This window comes from Bufo bufo, chromosome 6 (assembly GCF_905171765.1).
Source record: "Bufo bufo chromosome 6, aBufBuf1.1, whole genome shotgun sequence".
Classification (NCBI taxonomy): domain Eukaryota; kingdom Metazoa; phylum Chordata; class Amphibia; order Anura; family Bufonidae; genus Bufo; species Bufo bufo.
The window spans coordinates 369,728,454-369,744,818 of record NC_053394.1 but is presented as its reverse complement, the minus strand read 5'-3'; the positions used below and the strand labels follow the sequence as shown (position 1 = coordinate 369,744,818).

General features: G+C 45.2%; 1 protein-coding gene across 2 annotated transcripts; it reads left to right on the top strand.

Annotated features, from left to right (window-relative positions):
- The first annotated feature begins 84 nt into the window (after positions 1-84).
- Positions 85-15,135, top strand: RFNG (RFNG O-fucosylpeptide 3-beta-N-acetylglucosaminyltransferase). 2 transcript variants are annotated; one of them, XM_040436885.1, is made up of 9 exons: positions 85-273; positions 1,184-1,614; positions 6,446-6,494; positions 8,266-8,368; positions 10,301-10,454; positions 10,920-11,005; positions 11,090-11,255; positions 14,198-14,283; positions 14,802-15,135. In XM_040436885.1, the coding sequence occupies exons 2-9, from the start codon at positions 1,237-1,239 to the stop codon at positions 14,872-14,874; spliced, it is 1,095 nt and encodes a 364-aa protein (XP_040292819.1). In that variant the 5' UTR covers positions 85-273; positions 1,184-1,236; the 3' UTR covers positions 14,875-15,135. The 2 variants fall into 2 exon arrangements, with proteins under 2 accessions (XP_040292819.1, XP_040292820.1); XM_040436886.1 differs by having other exon boundaries at positions 85-293.
- The last annotated feature ends 1,230 nt before the right edge of the window (positions 15,136-16,365 follow it).

Genomic DNA, 16,365 nt, shown 5'->3' with positions numbered 1-16,365 from the left:
CGCACATTACGCTTCCGGCGCAGTCTGTCAAGAGGCGAGCGTCTTGACGTCATCTCGTCGCGAACTTAGAGTCCAGTAGGCGAGTAGAGCGCAGAGGTCACGTGACGGGAGCGGTGTCTTTTTTTTATTTTATTTTTTTGAGGCTCCACCGCTCCAGGTGACGTCATCACTCGTACACCGCCAGCTCTGCTCGGCTGCTTGTACCGGGCCCCCCGAGGCTTACCGTTATGCCGCTGTGCACAGTGTGAGGCTGGCTGTGTTTGGGGGACAGAGGTACGGCTGCTCTGACCTGGGTAACTACTTGACGCAGAACATGTCTGTAACTAGAGTGTGAGGGGCATGTATTTAGACGTGTCCCGGGCTTCAAACAACACTGGGGCGACTCAAAGAAGAACTCTCTTGGCAACCAATCACAGCGCAGCTTTTATTGGTTAAGTGCAGAATAGAACATGAACGCTGCCCTGTGATTGGTTGATTGTTATTCTTTACGCAATTGCATAAATCTCTGTGTCTGGGCGAAGTTCACACCTTGAGGATTTCTCTGCATCAGAGCCGTGAGACTAACGAGTGTTTTTATTTTATTTTATTTTTTTATGTATTTCTAGGTGACTACAAGAAACAATTATTAGATTGCTTCTCTCTTACATTGCAATTCATTGCAGATTTGCTATGTTCTTATGGAGCGCTGACACCCGCAGACCTCCATGGGAACTGCAACGGCAATATCGTGGCAATCGGGGGAGCCGTTCAGGCCCCTAGGAGCAAAGCCGCCTCAGATGCCATGGTCACAACAGACCTTAGCATCTAAGGGGTTAACTGTCTGCAATCGGGGGTTTATCGCCAAATGCAGCCATTAGCCACCGCCATCTTTAAAGACCCGACTGCCACTGTACATGTACGGCAGTGGTCGGGAAATGGTTAAAGCTGGTAAGCTGATCGCCGGGGATCCAGCTCCTCCAACCAGCGGTGACCTGTTATTGGCCGGGGGGCGCTGCAGGCACATCCACATTACTTTGGAGGGAAAATAATGTCTTACGGCCCCCATTGAAGTAGAGCCCGTCAGAACCAGAGCATTTAAAGGGGTTGTCCCTTACTTTATAAAGCAGTGGGGGTGTAATAGGTTCTGACAAGTTTCCTTTAAAAAAGGAATATGAATAACCTTTTTTTTTTTTTTTCACTTTAGTATTTGCAATGCCGGAGCTGGCGTACATGGGCCCGTCCCCAGAGGGCTGAAGAATGAAGATCTCCTGTATCGGGCTGACTAAGTTCTGTTTCCTGCTCTCCGTGTCTGTATGTCTTGTGTTTTTCCTCTTTATTCCATGGATGAAGTACGGTTCCCTGATCCCTCAGCCCTTCCTTGCCTGTAACGTCACCTGTAGCAGCAGATACTTGGAGTCTCAGCTGGATGTTGTCAGACTTTCTCTGAGCGGCCACGACCAAAGGGACGTTCTCCAGCGATGGAAGAACTACAGGGTCAGCCTCAAAGACACCGATTACCTCAAGGAACCTCTACGAATTGAAGATGTATTTATTGCAGTAAAGACCACCCGGAAATATCACAGAAATCGCTTAGAGCTTCTCCTGCAAACCTGGATCTCCCAGGCTAAGGAGCAGGTGAGGGACAAAAAGTGCATGTACGGATTCAGCAAAGATGTGTTTCAGAACTTTGAGTTGTCCATTCATGTGAAGTCTCTTAAAGGGAACCTATGGTGTCTGATCTGCCGGCAGCTTCTGAGCAGATTGAATCAGTGTAAGTTATCCTCACACATTGGTGGCATATTGGTAGGATATGCCACCAATGTCAGATGTGGCTCCCACCTAAGGGACCCGCACCTATCTCTACAACAAGCCCCCAAAGTGATCGAGAGCACGCTGCACGTGAGCAGCAATGCTCTCCATTCGCTTCTATGGGCGTTCCAAAAATAGCTAAGCAAGCAAGGCCATTTCTCCACTCACTGCTATGGGACTGCCGTAAATAGCCCAGCCAACACTAGGCTTTTTTCGGAACTCTGTGCGGTCTCCTTCACTTTGGAGGCTCCGTTCCAGAGATAAATTCAGGTCCCAGAGGTGCACCTATCTGACACTGGTGACATATCCTAGCGCCACCAATGTCTGAGTTGAGACAACCCCTTTATAGGCAATGTGTCATCAGAAAATGACCTATTGTTTAAATCACATTTTCATATTTAAAATATTTTTTTTAATTATTATTTTTTCCTGTCAATATCTATATTTAAACCAAAACCATAATTCCTGCGGTTTTCGCACTGGCCACTAAGCCTAATAGGCGCCACTTCTTGGTCTATAGAGATCGCTTTATTGCAGTTACCTGCTTATCTGTCATTCTAATCCTGCCTGTAATGTTATCACCCATGTGTATAGATAAGAAGACATCATCACAATAGGTGATTGTCAGAGCTTATCTATTCTTGTACAATGACCTCTGCACAGGTCACAGAGCCTAGAAGACTCTCCCATAGAAGTCACTGAGGCCCCCCCTGACCATTGTGTCTGTGGTTCATGTGGCAGGCGTAAAGCAATTTTCTTAATGCTGTATAAATGCTGTTAAGAACAGATTGCCGCCCCCATAATCATGTTCAGAAAATAGACAAAAAATGTCTGAAATCAGGAAAAAAAAATTTAGAAAAAATGTGTCACTATCTGGTTTTTACTGTTGGATAAAATTTTTGGTGACACTTTTCCTTTAAGATCTTGGCTTATTCTGGGTGTAGAAGTCCAGTGGGTGGTCCTATCGGTGATTGACTTCTATGTCTCTATGCAGAGTCATACAGGGAAGACAATCAATCGCCGATAGGACCGTCCACTGGACTCCTATGCCTAGAAAGAGCAGAAATACAAATGAATGAAAGCTTATACTGAATATTTTCCCATAAAGCTGTAGATCAATCTGCTCAGCCCCTCCTGCTCTATAATATAGGACTGCATGCATAATCCGACAGGTTTCCATTTTGTTCGGCTCTTTAACCCCTTAGGGACACAGCCTTATTTCACCTTAAGGACCAGGCCATTTTTTGCAAATCTGACCAGTGTCACTTTAAGTGGTGATCACTTTAAAACGCTTTGACTTATCCAGGCCATTCCAAGATAGTTTTTTTCGTCACATATTGTACTTCATGACACTGGTAAAATGAAGTCAAAAAAATGTATTTTTATTTATAAAAAAATACCAAATTTACCAAACATTTGTAAAAAATTGCACATTTCCAAGTTTCAATTTCTTTACTTTTATAATGCATAGTAATACCTCCAAAAATAGTTATTACTTTACATTCCCCATATGTCTACTTCATGTTTGGATCATTTTGGGAATGATATTTTATTTTTTGAGGATGTTACAAGGCTTAGAAGTTTAGAAGCAAATCTTGAAATTTTTCAGAAATTTGAAAAAATCCAATTTTTAGGGACCAGTTCAGGTCTGAAGTCACTTTGCGAGGCTTACATAATAGAAACCACCCAAAAATGACCCCATTCTAGAAACTACACCCCTCAAGGTATTCAAAACTGATTTTACAAACTTTGTTAACCCTTTAGGCGTTGCACAAGAGTTATTGGCAAATGGGGATGAAATTTGAGAATTTCATTTTTTTGCCAAATTTTCCATTTTAACCAATTTTTTCCACTAACAAAGCAAGGGTTAATAGCCAAACGAGACTATATCTTTATTGCCCTGACTCTGCCGTTTACAGAAACACCCCATATGTGGCCGTACACTACTGTACGGCCACACAGCGGGGTGTAGAGGGAAAGGTGCGCCGTTTGGTTTTTGGAGGGCTGATTTTTATGGACTGGTTTATTTACACCGTGTCCTGTTTCAACCCCCCTGATGCCCCCCTGGAGTAGAAACTCCCTAAAAGTGACCCCATTTTGGAAACTACGGGATAAGGTGGCGGTTTTGTTGGGACTATTTTTAGGGTACATATGATTTTTGGTTGCTCTATATTACATTTTTGTGAGGCAAGGTTACCAAAAATTTTTATTCTGAAATTTCATCTCCATTTGCATTAACTGTTGAGGAACACCTAAAGGGTTAATAAAGTTTGTATAATCAGTTTTGAATACCTTGAGGGGTGTAGTTTCTTAGATGGGGTCACTTTTAGGGAGTTTCTACTCTAGGGGTGCATCAGGGGGGCTTCAAAAGGGACATGGTGTCAATAAAAAAGGTAATCAAAATCGGCCTTCCAGAAACCATGTCGGTCCTTTCCTTTTGCGCCCTGCCTTTTACTGATACAGCAGTTTACGACCACAAAGGTGGCGTTTCTGTAAACTGCAGTATCAGGGTAATAAATACTATGTTTTGTTTGGTTGTTAACCCTTGCTTTGTTACCGGAAAAAACTAATTGAAATGGAAAAGTGCCAAAAATAGCTGTTTTGGCACCGTTTTAAAATTAAAAAAAATTTGACTGTGTTAATCTTGGGGGTTAGGTCATGGGGTATTTTTATAGAGGAGATTCTTACGGACGCGGCGATACCTAATAAGTCTATTTTTTTTGTATCTAAAGTCTAAGAGTTATATATATTTTTTTTTTTGGGCGATTATCTTATGTGGGGGCTCATTTTTTGCGGGATGAGAGGACGGTTTTATTTTGGGGGCTATATGACTTTTTGATCGCTTGCTATTAAACTTTTTGTTATGTAAGGTGACAAAAAAATTCATTTTTTGCACCGTTTTCTTTTTTTTTTTTCTTTTGGACCGTGTTAATCTGGGGGGTTGGGTCATGGGGTATTTTTATAGAGGAGATTCTTACCGACGCGGAGATGCTTAAGTTGTATACTTTTTTAAAATGATTTTAGTTTTTTACAATTTTTTTTTTTTTTTTTGGGTGTCTCAAGTCTGAGAACCAGTTTTTTTTTATCCGATGTCCGTGCTAAATTGGGATATAAATTTAGTACTCCATGGAAGTGTGATACTCCCTTAAGCAACCAATAATGCAGAGGCCCGGATGATCGGGGCACGTGTCACATTGAGTAGTGGTGTCCTTCTGTATCCCCCTCCTGTGACACACTCTGCACCTTTTTTGGGTCTGTCCCTTCTTTCCAGTATGGGGGACCACACCTGGAAAGTGGAAATCTGGATTCCTGGTTTACCTACAAAATCAGGAATCACGGGCTCAAATCGCTCTGGGGTACACCAGACAAGTTCACCGGCAGGGGGTTCCGGTGGATTTAACTGGTGGGCCGGAAAACTAGTACGAGCCCCAGAGCTGCTCGCACTAGGGTGGGCCACAGGGTCCCTAACATGGCGGTCCCCTTGCTCCGCCTGGCGGCGTCTCCGCATCATCGCTAGATGATGAGGAGGACGCGGATGACAACAGGAAAGTGGGGTCATCCTCGTCCTCACTGGGACTCTTGGAGTCGGAGGCAAGCTGGGCGTATGCCTCCTTGGCCGAGGACGTCCGGCGGGCCATAGGGGAGTGTGTGTGTGTGTGTGTGCGTGCGTGTAAATCTTTATTCAGTGTGCGTGTGTGTGTGTGGGGCACTGGTGTTCATGTACTCACCCTAAGCCTAACAGACAAAAAAGGGGAAAAAAAAGGGAAAACAAATTCAAAACCGCTGATCAACCGTCCGAAGTTGATCAGCGGTGGGGTGTGCGATGTGCTTACAGTGGCTGGAGGCTAAGAGTGCCCGCCACACTCAGCGTACGCACAAAAATCTGCCTGCGCCCCAAAAAAGTTGGGGGGGCGGGCAGGGGGGCAAGCAGCAGCACCCCTGGGGGGTCTAGGGTCACACAACTGTGCTGTGGACCCCAGACACTCTACTTAGGGTGATGCAAGAAAACTTTTTTTTACCACTAACTTTCCTTTTATTTTCCCTGCCTAGCCCAACCTTTCCCTATACTTTCCCTAATTACCTGCTGATAAAGATGAGGGATGCTGGGGCACAGATCGGGTCCTGGGGGCAAGGATGGGTGCTGGGGCACAGATGGGGTGATGCTCCACACGTGCAGGCAGCGCTCCTCTCTCCTCGGGCTCCGGACACAAAAGGAGGAGGAGAGGAGCGCTGCTATCATTTGAATCTCCCGCCGGCCCGCCCTCCTACCAATCAGAGGCGATCCTGAGAGGTGATGTCACCATCACCACTCAGGATCGCAGGATGGTGCTTGGTGGGGTAAAATCACACCACTGATCACCATCCTGTTCCGGGTTATCGGGTCCTCAGAGACCCGAATAACCCGGAAACGCAGAAAACCGCAGGTCTGAATTGACCTGCGGTTTTCTGCGATCGCCAACATGGGGGGGTCACAAGGACCCCCCCGGCGCATCTAGCCAAGGTGCCTGCTCAATGATTTGAGCAGGCACCGGGTTCCGATCACCGCCCGCCGGTACGTCATGTGTCCTTAATAGGTTAAAGGGGTTGTATTACCAAGTGGGATAAACTATTGTTTAGTGTCAAGTCCAGATTACAATATTTTCTCATGTCCTTACAGACCTTCATATTCACGGATTGGGAAGACCAGGAGCTGCGTCAGAAAGCGGGTAAGACTATGGATGAGGATGATGAACCTTGTGAACATCCCATTCGTACATGTGCGTACACATTCTAAAACCAGCAACTTTATAACTGGTAGGGGCCATCGTTCCAGACAAAGATGGTGTAATAGGAAGGTTCACACTATAACATTCATGGCATGTTCATAGGTTGTGCACTAAGGAGGTTTTCAGCTCATAAAGTGGTGGCAGATCTCTACAATAGTCCATCACCTTATAATCAGTGGGGGTACACTTCTCGGAGAAGACTTTCCACCAGGAGGTTTCATATCCATTCGTAAAAAGACCCGAGGAACCAAAGCGTTTTTTTTTTCCCCATGAACATTTAACATATAAGTAAACAGTAAATGTTTGATCAGCGGGGGCCCATTTACAGATCCAGAGACTGCGTGCCCGTGGTCTTCCATTTGAAGTCACCATCTCTTCTCTGCAAACAGGAGACACGACAGGTGGGGTCCAAGCAGACAGCTCTCTTTGACGACATTTTAAAAGGCTTTTCCCATTTTGTTAACTGATGGTATATCACTAGTATATGCCACTACTTTATGCTAGGAAGGGGGGGGTTGACCTCTGGGACCCCCTCTGCTCCTGGGTGGGGAGGGGATGCAGCATCACCTTCACTGTCACATGCACAATGACCCCTGGCTGCCTCTTCCATGCAGGGAACTGAAGCCCAGTTGACGGTGTCCGTTTCAGTTCCTTGCACATCTGGGTAGATAGGAACACAGCTGTGCAGGGAGAAGCAGTCTTTCATTCTCCAGATCAGTGGAGGTCTTTGAGGTTGGACCCTCACTGATAACAAAGTGATTGAATATTGTAGAGATTTGCATAACCTATGAATATGCCATGAATTGTATTCCTATTAGATTTTCTTTGTCTGGAAAGATGGGATCCTACTAAATCTAAGCATTAATGTGGTCCTTTATTAAGACTGGTGTTTTAGATGTCAGTCTTAAAGGGAACCTGTCACCGGGATTTTGTGTATAGAGCTTAGGACATGGGTTGCTAGATGGCCGCTAGCACATCCGCAATACCCAGTCCCCATAGCTCTGTGTGCTTTTATTGTGTATAAAAACCGATTTGATAGATATGCAAATTAACCTGAGATGAGTCAGAGCTTGAAAATATGACTCTTCTCTGGTCACACAAGTAAGATATGACTTATGTTAATTTGCATATGTATCAAATCGTTTTTTTTTTTACACAATAAAAGCACACAGAGCTATGGGGACTGGGTATTGTGGATGTGCTAGCGGCCATCTAGCAACCCATGTCCTCAGCTCTATACAAAAAAATCAAGGTGACAGGTTCCCTTTAATAACCCCTGCTCTGGCGGTGGATCTGCCGAAGTTATGTAGTGGCGCCAGCCTCTACATAACTTCGGAGCATCCACCACCCGTCTAAATCTTTGCCAGCTCCCTTGCTGGCGTAGATTTAGAACATTTTCTATGCCTAAAACAGACAGAGAAAAAGATAAATGAGACCTTTGCGCTGCAATCTGCAACAGATATACATCAGAAAACTGGCATATATCTGTTAGTAAATGACTCCCTAAGTCTTGGCATCTACCGATCCCAGACAAACAGCCAAATGGTGTAGCATGCCCCAGAGAATGTCTTTCGTTGTGCCTGCGGCTTTGTGCTTTCCACCATTCCAGCAGACACATGACATGATGGTCTCTGGCTTATGTGTGACTTCTCAGCCAAGGTTTGTATCGGCCATGCATCACACAGGTGACCTTCTCTTCTGTCTTTTGCAGGGAATCAAATGGTGAACACCAACTGTTCTGCAGTTCACACTCGCCAAGCTCTGTGTTGTAAGATGGCCGTGGAGTATGACAAGTTTGTGTTGTCCTCCAAAAAGTAAGAAGTAGTATGGATACAGTGCATGCAGCTCCAACCACTAATCCTATTTCATGATTTTGATGATTTCATTTTGGAGAATCCGAGAATGTGGTCACTTGTACCTACAGAAGATGACTACATCGCCTCTATATCTCACATTAGGGTGCCAGTACACGAATTAAGGTTGACGTATCTGGTGTCTGAAACCATTAAAGGGAATCTGTCACCTATTTTGAGCATATAAAACTGTTAACATAGCAATGTGCAATAAAGTACCTTTATTCCGAAATCCCGCGCAGCCGCAGTATCGCTGACTGCCTGCACCTGTACGATGCTCCTGGGTCCTGAGGCAACAGCGCTCTGATTACCTCACTGGGCTCGGCGCATGCCCAGTGACACTATTGAGGCTGTTGCCCTCAGGAGCCGGAGTATCGGACAGGCGCAGGCGGTCAGCGATACTGCGGCTGCGCGAGATTTCGGAGGCCAAGAAAGGAGGACGCAAGGATGGTGGGGTGAATAAATTACATGACGTAGTGGAGGGGGTGGCGCTGTTTGGCAAGGATGTGGGAGTAAATGTATTTCTTAGGAGGCGGGCTGGGCGCTGCAGGGGGGCGTTACTGGGCACTAGAGGAGAGGAATAACGCCCCTCTGGGCACCTTGAAGCTTAATGTGCATATCAGAAAAAACGCTTTTTGATCTAAATAAAAAGTTGAATAAAAGAAAGAAGACACATGCTGGAATGAAGGTACTTTATTATTAGGTGACCGATTCCCTTTAATTTCCACCTCCATTTAAAGGGGTTTTCTGGTTTCAAGAGGAAACCAGGCAGCACGTGGGATCCACCTGCAGTAAAGAAGTGATCACTACCTACCTTACAGATCCCGCACCGCTATTGCGGTTTTCTCAGCTGGTCTCTTTACCTGGCTGCAGCCGTGACGTCATGTCGACTACACATAACTGCTGCAGCCATTCCATGATTTAAAGGAAATCTGGATCATTTAGGCCATCATTTTATAAATGATGGCCTATAGTCAGGAGAGACCATCACTATCTGATCGGTCATCAGACACCCTGCACGCTGTGATTGAGTAATGGACAGAGCTGGTAATTGTAGTGCTGGTCCCAATCACTTTAATAGGAGGTGCGCTACAGTTACCAGCTCTGTCTATTACAAAATGGACGGAGTTGTTCACTTCCAGCACCAGAGCTACTGCTGAACAGCAGACCCACAGGGGTGTGGGGTGTCAAACCTCTGCCGATCAGGTGGTGTAAAATCTTGGAAAACCCCTTTAATTGGTTGTTCCTGGTATTGCCTTCCAGCTTTTCAGGATTTTGTAAACTTTGGATGACAATTGCTGTGCAGGCCGTACTGGTGATCATTTGGTTGTTATCTGGTACATATAATTTAATTGTCCTTTTTCTGAACACAGGCTCATGACCTGAGACAGATGAAGCTATGCAGAAGTGTAGTACTAGAAGACCCAATCCAAAGAATGGGAAAAAGCATCCTCTCAACTCTGGCTAATAGAAGAGGAGGGGTAGAAAGTGGGGCAGCCCCTTTTAAAGAGGACCTTGATGTCCTCCTCAAACTGCATACCTTTGCAGCTGCATCTTCCCCGACTCCGGCTGCTTTTGCTGTTGTGAGTGCCCGAGATCAATTAGTTAGGTGGACGTCCCCACTGCTTAGTGTCCAGGGAGATTCAGCAACTGACTGCCTGACAGTTCACTGGTCTTAGGGATGAAAACTAACAACATCGATGGCGGACATATTGGGGAGGTCTTGAAAAATGCAGCTGCAAAGGTCCACAGTCAGTTGCAGTTCTATGAGGAGATGATGGGTTGTCTTTAGTTGACATGAGAGGATGACTTGACTTTAATTTCTTTTGGCGAGTTTTATTTTGGGATTAATGTATAGGAGATAAATAATCTCCCCATTCTCTCTTCTTCCAGGTGGTTCTGTCATTTGGATGATGACAATTATCTAAACTTGAGAGCTCTGCTAAATCTTCTCTCTGCCTTCCCTCACAACGCTGACATTTACGTGGGAAGGCCAAGTCTAGATCATCCAGTCGAGATCTTGGACAGAGTGAAAGGAGATGGTTCAGTAAGTATAATTAATAAGTTATGTAGCACTAAACGGGTTGTCTGAAACTTTTTAAATTGATGGCCTGCCCTTGGACACATCTCCAGTATGTGGGCAGAGGAGATCCGATACCTAAGCCCCCATCAACTGAGTACTACAGCTCGGCCCTTTTATGTGCATGTCATCAGCAGGAAGTGGATAGGAATTCGATGTAGCCTCCAGCAAACACTAATCGGATGCATCATTTTCACTCTTGGTTTGTCCAGCTCTGACTTCAGAGCTGCTGGAAGGGCGTAGCTATAGGAGGCCTAGGAGCCTGAGGCAGCCTAAATAGCCCTCTGCTAAATTAGTAGACACCAGTATTATAGAAAGTACATGGCAGGAGGGGGAGCCCTGTCAAAGGTCTTGAATGGGCCCCAGGATCTTTAAGTTACATGTCTGCAGTAGTTCTCTTATGCTGTGACGTTGTCATGTGTTGATTTAAAGACATCTCTGAAGTTCTGGTTTGCCACTGGAGGTGCGGGCTTCTGTATTAGCCGAGGACTTGCCCTGAAGATGAGTCCCTGGGCAAGGTGAGTGGCTTGAGCTTGTCTGTCCATCTTGGCTGCTGTTCCTCAAAAACGATTGGCCTCCCTAATTCGTCCTCTTGCCTTTAGTATGGGGAACTTCATGAGCACCGCAGAGAAGGTTCGTCTACCGGACGATTGCACCATTGGGTACATCATTGAAGGGATGCTGGATGGGAAATTACAGCACAGTAACCTGTTCCATTCACACCTGGAAAACTTACAGAGGCTTCCACAGAGCTCATTGCTTCAGCAGGTACGTACTTTTTTTTGGCTTGATTTAATTCTAGGTCTCTTGTGTTTTTCCCAATCCCAACCCCCTCCTCCATATTAATTCTATGCCAACTATTATGGCATACCATTGAGATGATTTGGCGCTAGCTTATAGAGCTCCACTCTAATAACCAGTGATAATCCGCTTCAGCGGGCTGCACGCTAACACAAACTTGCACATTGTCAAATACAGGCGGTTACTATATTAGTCATAGTCTAAGTAAAAAATACTGTACTGTGGAAACCTTTAAAAGGTGGCCTGTCACTAAGGCTGGGTTCACATCACATTTTTGGCACCCGTTTGATGTATACTTTGGGGGGAAAAAAGGGATACAAAAGGGTAGCACAGCACACTTTTGTATCCTGCAGAATCCGGTAAAGAAAAGCATGTAAATGTTAATGGTCTCTATGGTTAACGGATGTCACTGTATTGCATCAGTCTGAGGCATCGGTTTACGTACGCGTTTTTTTGTATACGTTAAACGGATGGCAAAAATTCATGTGAACCCAGCCTTTGACAGAAATCTTTTACATTAGAGTTTCTATAAGATGCCAAAACATGTGTTACCTTGGCTAAATTGAAGCATCAGCTGAAGTTGCCCTCTCAAGTTGCATTTGCACTGCTGAAAGCTACAGCTAGATGGCGATATGAGATGTAGTGTAGTCATGTAGCTTGCACCCACAGCACCCAGTGACAAACGGGCCAGATGCAATATGGCAGTGATGTACTGGGGCAGTGTAACTCTGCTTCAAAGCCCCATGATATCATGAGAGGGACCAGCCAGAACATCCAGAAGGTCTTCCACGCTGCAGCAGTGATGCTGGCACTTCTGTACGAACCCCTCTGCTGGGCTGGACAGACTGATTAGTGCTGATATACTATAGTGTATTTTACAGCTCGTCATTCTGCAGCCAAGCAGTGGTGCCAATCTTTGCGTCCCTTAGATGGTAGAAACATTGGGTTATTAAAACTGTCGATTGTGTGAAGTGACTGCATAGGTATGTAGTCAGGGGCAAGAACGCCATCAGGTTTGTGTTTCATGGTTGCTTCTACTTGTGACCCCGTTTGCTTTCATTAGCTGTGATGAAGGCAGCTCTACGCTGCCATCTTTGGTTGTGTAACATGAGTAGAGATCAGCGAAATTTCATATTTGAAATTCGTTCACGCTTCGTTTGGTGGTAAAAGCAGATTTGCGTTATGGATTCCGTTACCACGGACCATAACGCAATTCTTTGACGGAATGCCTTTAGAGGCAATCCGTTATTCATTCTGTCATAATGGAAGTCTATGGGCTGCATAACGGATCCGTCCCGTTTCCGTTATGCAGGGGAGTCCTCTCCTGATCCTGAGTCCTCTCCTGCATAACTGAAACAGGATGGATCTGTTATGCAGCCCATAGACTTCTATTATGACAGAATGAGTAACGGAATACCTCTAAAGGCATTCCGTCATAGCATTGCATTATGGTCCGTGGTAACGGAATCCATAACGCAATTATGCTTTTACCACCAAACGAAGCGTAACATGAAATTCGCTCATCTCTAAACTTGAGTCATGGCCAACATCACCATGTAGCCCTAGCCTTAATAGGCATCTGTCAGCAGATTTGTATCTATGACACCAGCTGACTTCTTACATGTGCACTTGGCAGCTGACGGTATCTGTGGTGGTCTCATGTCCATATGTGCCCGCATTGCTGAGAAATTCTTTTCAATATATGCAAATGAGCCTCTAGGAGCAATGGGGCGTTACTGTTACACCTAGAGGCTCTTCTCGCTCTGCAGTTGTCACACTCTCTCCACTTTAATGGCCAGGTAGTAAAAATATCATCACGCCTAGCCTGTTAAAGTGGAGAGGGTGCAGCAGTTGCAGAGAGAGCAGAGTCTCTAGGTGTAACCACAACGCCCCCGTTGCTCCTAAAGGCTCATTTGCATATATTGAAACACTTCCTTTTTCTCAGCAATGCGGGCACATATGAACATGAGACCAACACAGATGTCTTCAGCTGCCAAGTAACAGGTCAGCCAGTTTCATAGGTACAAATCTGCTGAGAGATGCCCTTTTAAGGCAACTCCTGTCCATATATCCTACTAAGGCCTCATGCACACGACCGTGCAGTGGGCCCGACCCATTCAACTTGAATGGGTCCGTGGTATGTCCGCACTGCAAAAAAATATGACAGAAAGAATCACCACTGAAGCACTCCGTAGTGCTTCCGGTGTTCTGTTCCATGACTCCGTTCCGCATCTCCGTAATTGTGGACCCATTCAAAGGAATGGGTCCGCATCCGTGATGCAGGGTGCACACGGCTGACGACCGTGGATTGCCGACCCGCTGTTTGCGGCCTCCAATACGACCAAGGCCGCGTGCATGCGGCCTAAGGCACATGGATCTCATAGATGAGAGTCCCCACTCGGAGATCCTATCCTTTGAGCCATAATAGGGAGCAGTACTATAAAAGTGGCCCTTTGAACCTACATTACTGTAAATGGGAAGTACAACTTGTCCTACTAAAAGAAGAACTTACGTAGTTTATGCAACAATGAAAAAAAATGATAAATTCCAGAATGTGACCTGGGAGTCAGTCACCAGGAAATTCACTGATAAATCAGGCACCGTGCTTTGCAGGGCTAGCTCAGCTGATTGCAATGATAGCTTTCTCTTAGTGATCCATTGCTGGTGGTGTAGGAGCTGCCAATCTTTACACAGCAGGAAGGTGACAGGAAGTAGTTACACCCCTGAATGTACAAGACCTCCCTGAAACATTTTCTCCAATATAATTAATCAGCTCATCTCCAAAAATATTCCATCGGGGATCCCATGCTGTCGCATTCTGTAATCTAGACGGAGCCACACACTTGGTGTCCAAGGCTTCTTTGTATAAGGAGCCCTTCAGATCAAGACTGGATTTATTTCCTTTTTAGGTGACTCTAAGCTATGGTGGTCCTGAAAACAGAAGGAATGTGGTGCGTATAGCTGGATCCTTCAGCCTGGAACAAGATCCCACTCGGTAAGTCATGTCCCAGTGTAAGCAGTTAACTTGCACTTTTGTTAAAGGGAGTTTTTCAGCTATTTTCACTGCTAAACTGCTGACACCACTACTTTGGGCTGGGGAAAGCAGAACAAACCTCCCTTTTGTGGAGCTTTTATTATCAGGAGTAGTGTGAATATTAAGTTTTATTCAGCCAGATTCTGTTCCTGCAAGTGCTCAGGTTGGGGCTTCACAGCTTGTCCCCTCTGTTATGAGTGACAGCTGTAGCACCCAACAAGGAGACTACTACAGCTAGGGTTGTAAAGCAGCGCAATACAGAGAGCACTTCACAGTGAAGCTCCACCTCCAGTGCGCTTGTAGGGGCAGAATAAAATTTCATATTCACACTTCTCCAGATGATAAAAGCTCTACAAAAGGTATGTTTCTCCTGCTTTACAAGCCTTTACTTGCCTAGTGCTGTCAGCAGTTTAGCATGGTCAAGAGGGCTGACAGACTCTTTTTTAACGTGCGTGACTAATATTTCACCTTTCCTGCAGGTTCAAATCTATCCATTGCCTGTTTTATCCTGACACAAGCTGGTGTCCTAACCAGAAGCCTTCATCACATTGAAATGATCCCCCAGCCTGAACTACCACTGTGAATTGATAGACAGCTTCGCTAGCTTCAAGACCATGCAAGTGCTGACCCACACTCCCAGGAAAGAGCGGGCTCCTTCCATGTCTTCCCATTTTCTGCACTGCGTAAAGAAAAAAAAACAAATCCTCTCATTTATTATTATTATTTGGTGTTCACTTGAATGTTCTCTGGTGTTCCCTGGTATCATCCATTTTGAGCAGACTGCTGCGTTTATGGCTTATTCAGACGGCCGTATGCTGCCTGCAAAAATTAGGCTTTTTTTTTTTTTTTTTTCGGACAGTGCAGCTTATCTGCAAAAAAACTGATTGCATTCCACATTTTAGCGGACCCCCTAGACTCTAATGGGGCTATGTCCTGATTTTCACTGGCAAGTATACATGTTTTACTTGTCTTGCGGAGCCGTAGAATGGAAGAAAAGGGCCCCATAAAAGTGAATAGGTCTGCATCTAATCCGCAAAAATGGATCCACATTTTTGCGGACAGCATACGGCCGTCTGAATGAGCCCTTAATCAGATTACTCCAGAAAGGTTCTTCCCACAAGATCACCACATCCTTATCTAAAATATTTCTATTTATTAGAGCAGAAGAAAGTAGCCTGATTTATTTTATTTTTTTTCTCTCTCCTCTTTCAGATCTTTTCCCTGCTTTGCTGACAAATATTAGAGTTTTAATTGGTGATATATGGTCATGCTGAGTCCACAAGAGGTTCTCTTTGCATCAGCTCAGAGAGGCTTCACTATTTAGATAGCTCCTAATTGGTCAGGTAGGACAACGCCTTGTATATCCCGACAGAAGCATTCTTATACATAAAGCCTGGTCATAGGAAATACATGTGTTATGTGTATCCGTATGTGATGTGTGGAGTTGAAGGGGTTGTCTAGCAGGGAAAATATTTGTCAACTCATCTCCCTGATCTCCCATTGTTCCAGTTCCACCACTAACAGGTCATCACTACAAGGATCATAATTCTGCCAACTTTAATGGGTTGTTCTGTTTCAGGAGCCTGAAATAAAAAATAGACAATTACTTATCTAGAAGATCCCGCTCTAGTTGACCCGGCATGCAGTGAGGACACCATGATGACCACACTTGACCGCTGCAGCCAATGACTTGCCTCAGCAGTGGTTGGCTACAGTGATCACATTTTGTTGACGTGACGTCAACGCCGCAGAATTCTGGTTAACAGAGGCCGGAGGGGCGTACAAGGGCAGAGGTGCAGGATCTGCTAGGTTAGTAATGGTTTAGGTTCTATTTCAGGTGCACCCTGTGCTTTGTCCCATTTTTCCTGAAACTGTACATCCATTTTAACCACTGCTGTACTGACCAAACTGGCGAGAAAATGCTTGGGCAGCATAGGGCACGCTACACAAATTCACCCGTATAGTTCACTCTATGGTCGAACCACCGTTTTTTATTTTTCCTTTCCTTTTCCCCCCCCCCTTTTTTCCTTCCCCCCCCCCCCC

Bases quoted from the DNA above. Each gene is read 5' to 3' on its own strand.
- RFNG (XM_040436885.1), top strand. From the start codon at position 1,237: ATGAAGATCTCCTGTATCGGGCTGACTAAGTTCTGTTTCCTGCTCTCC. The intron at 1,615-6,445 runs GTGAGGGACAAA...ATGTCCTTACAG, and splicing joins TCTCCCAGGCTAAGGAGCAG to ACCTTCATATTCACGGATTG. The intron at 10,455-10,919 runs GTAAGTATAATT...GTTGATTTAAAG, and splicing joins GAGTGAAAGGAGATGGTTCA to ACATCTCTGAAGTTCTGGTT.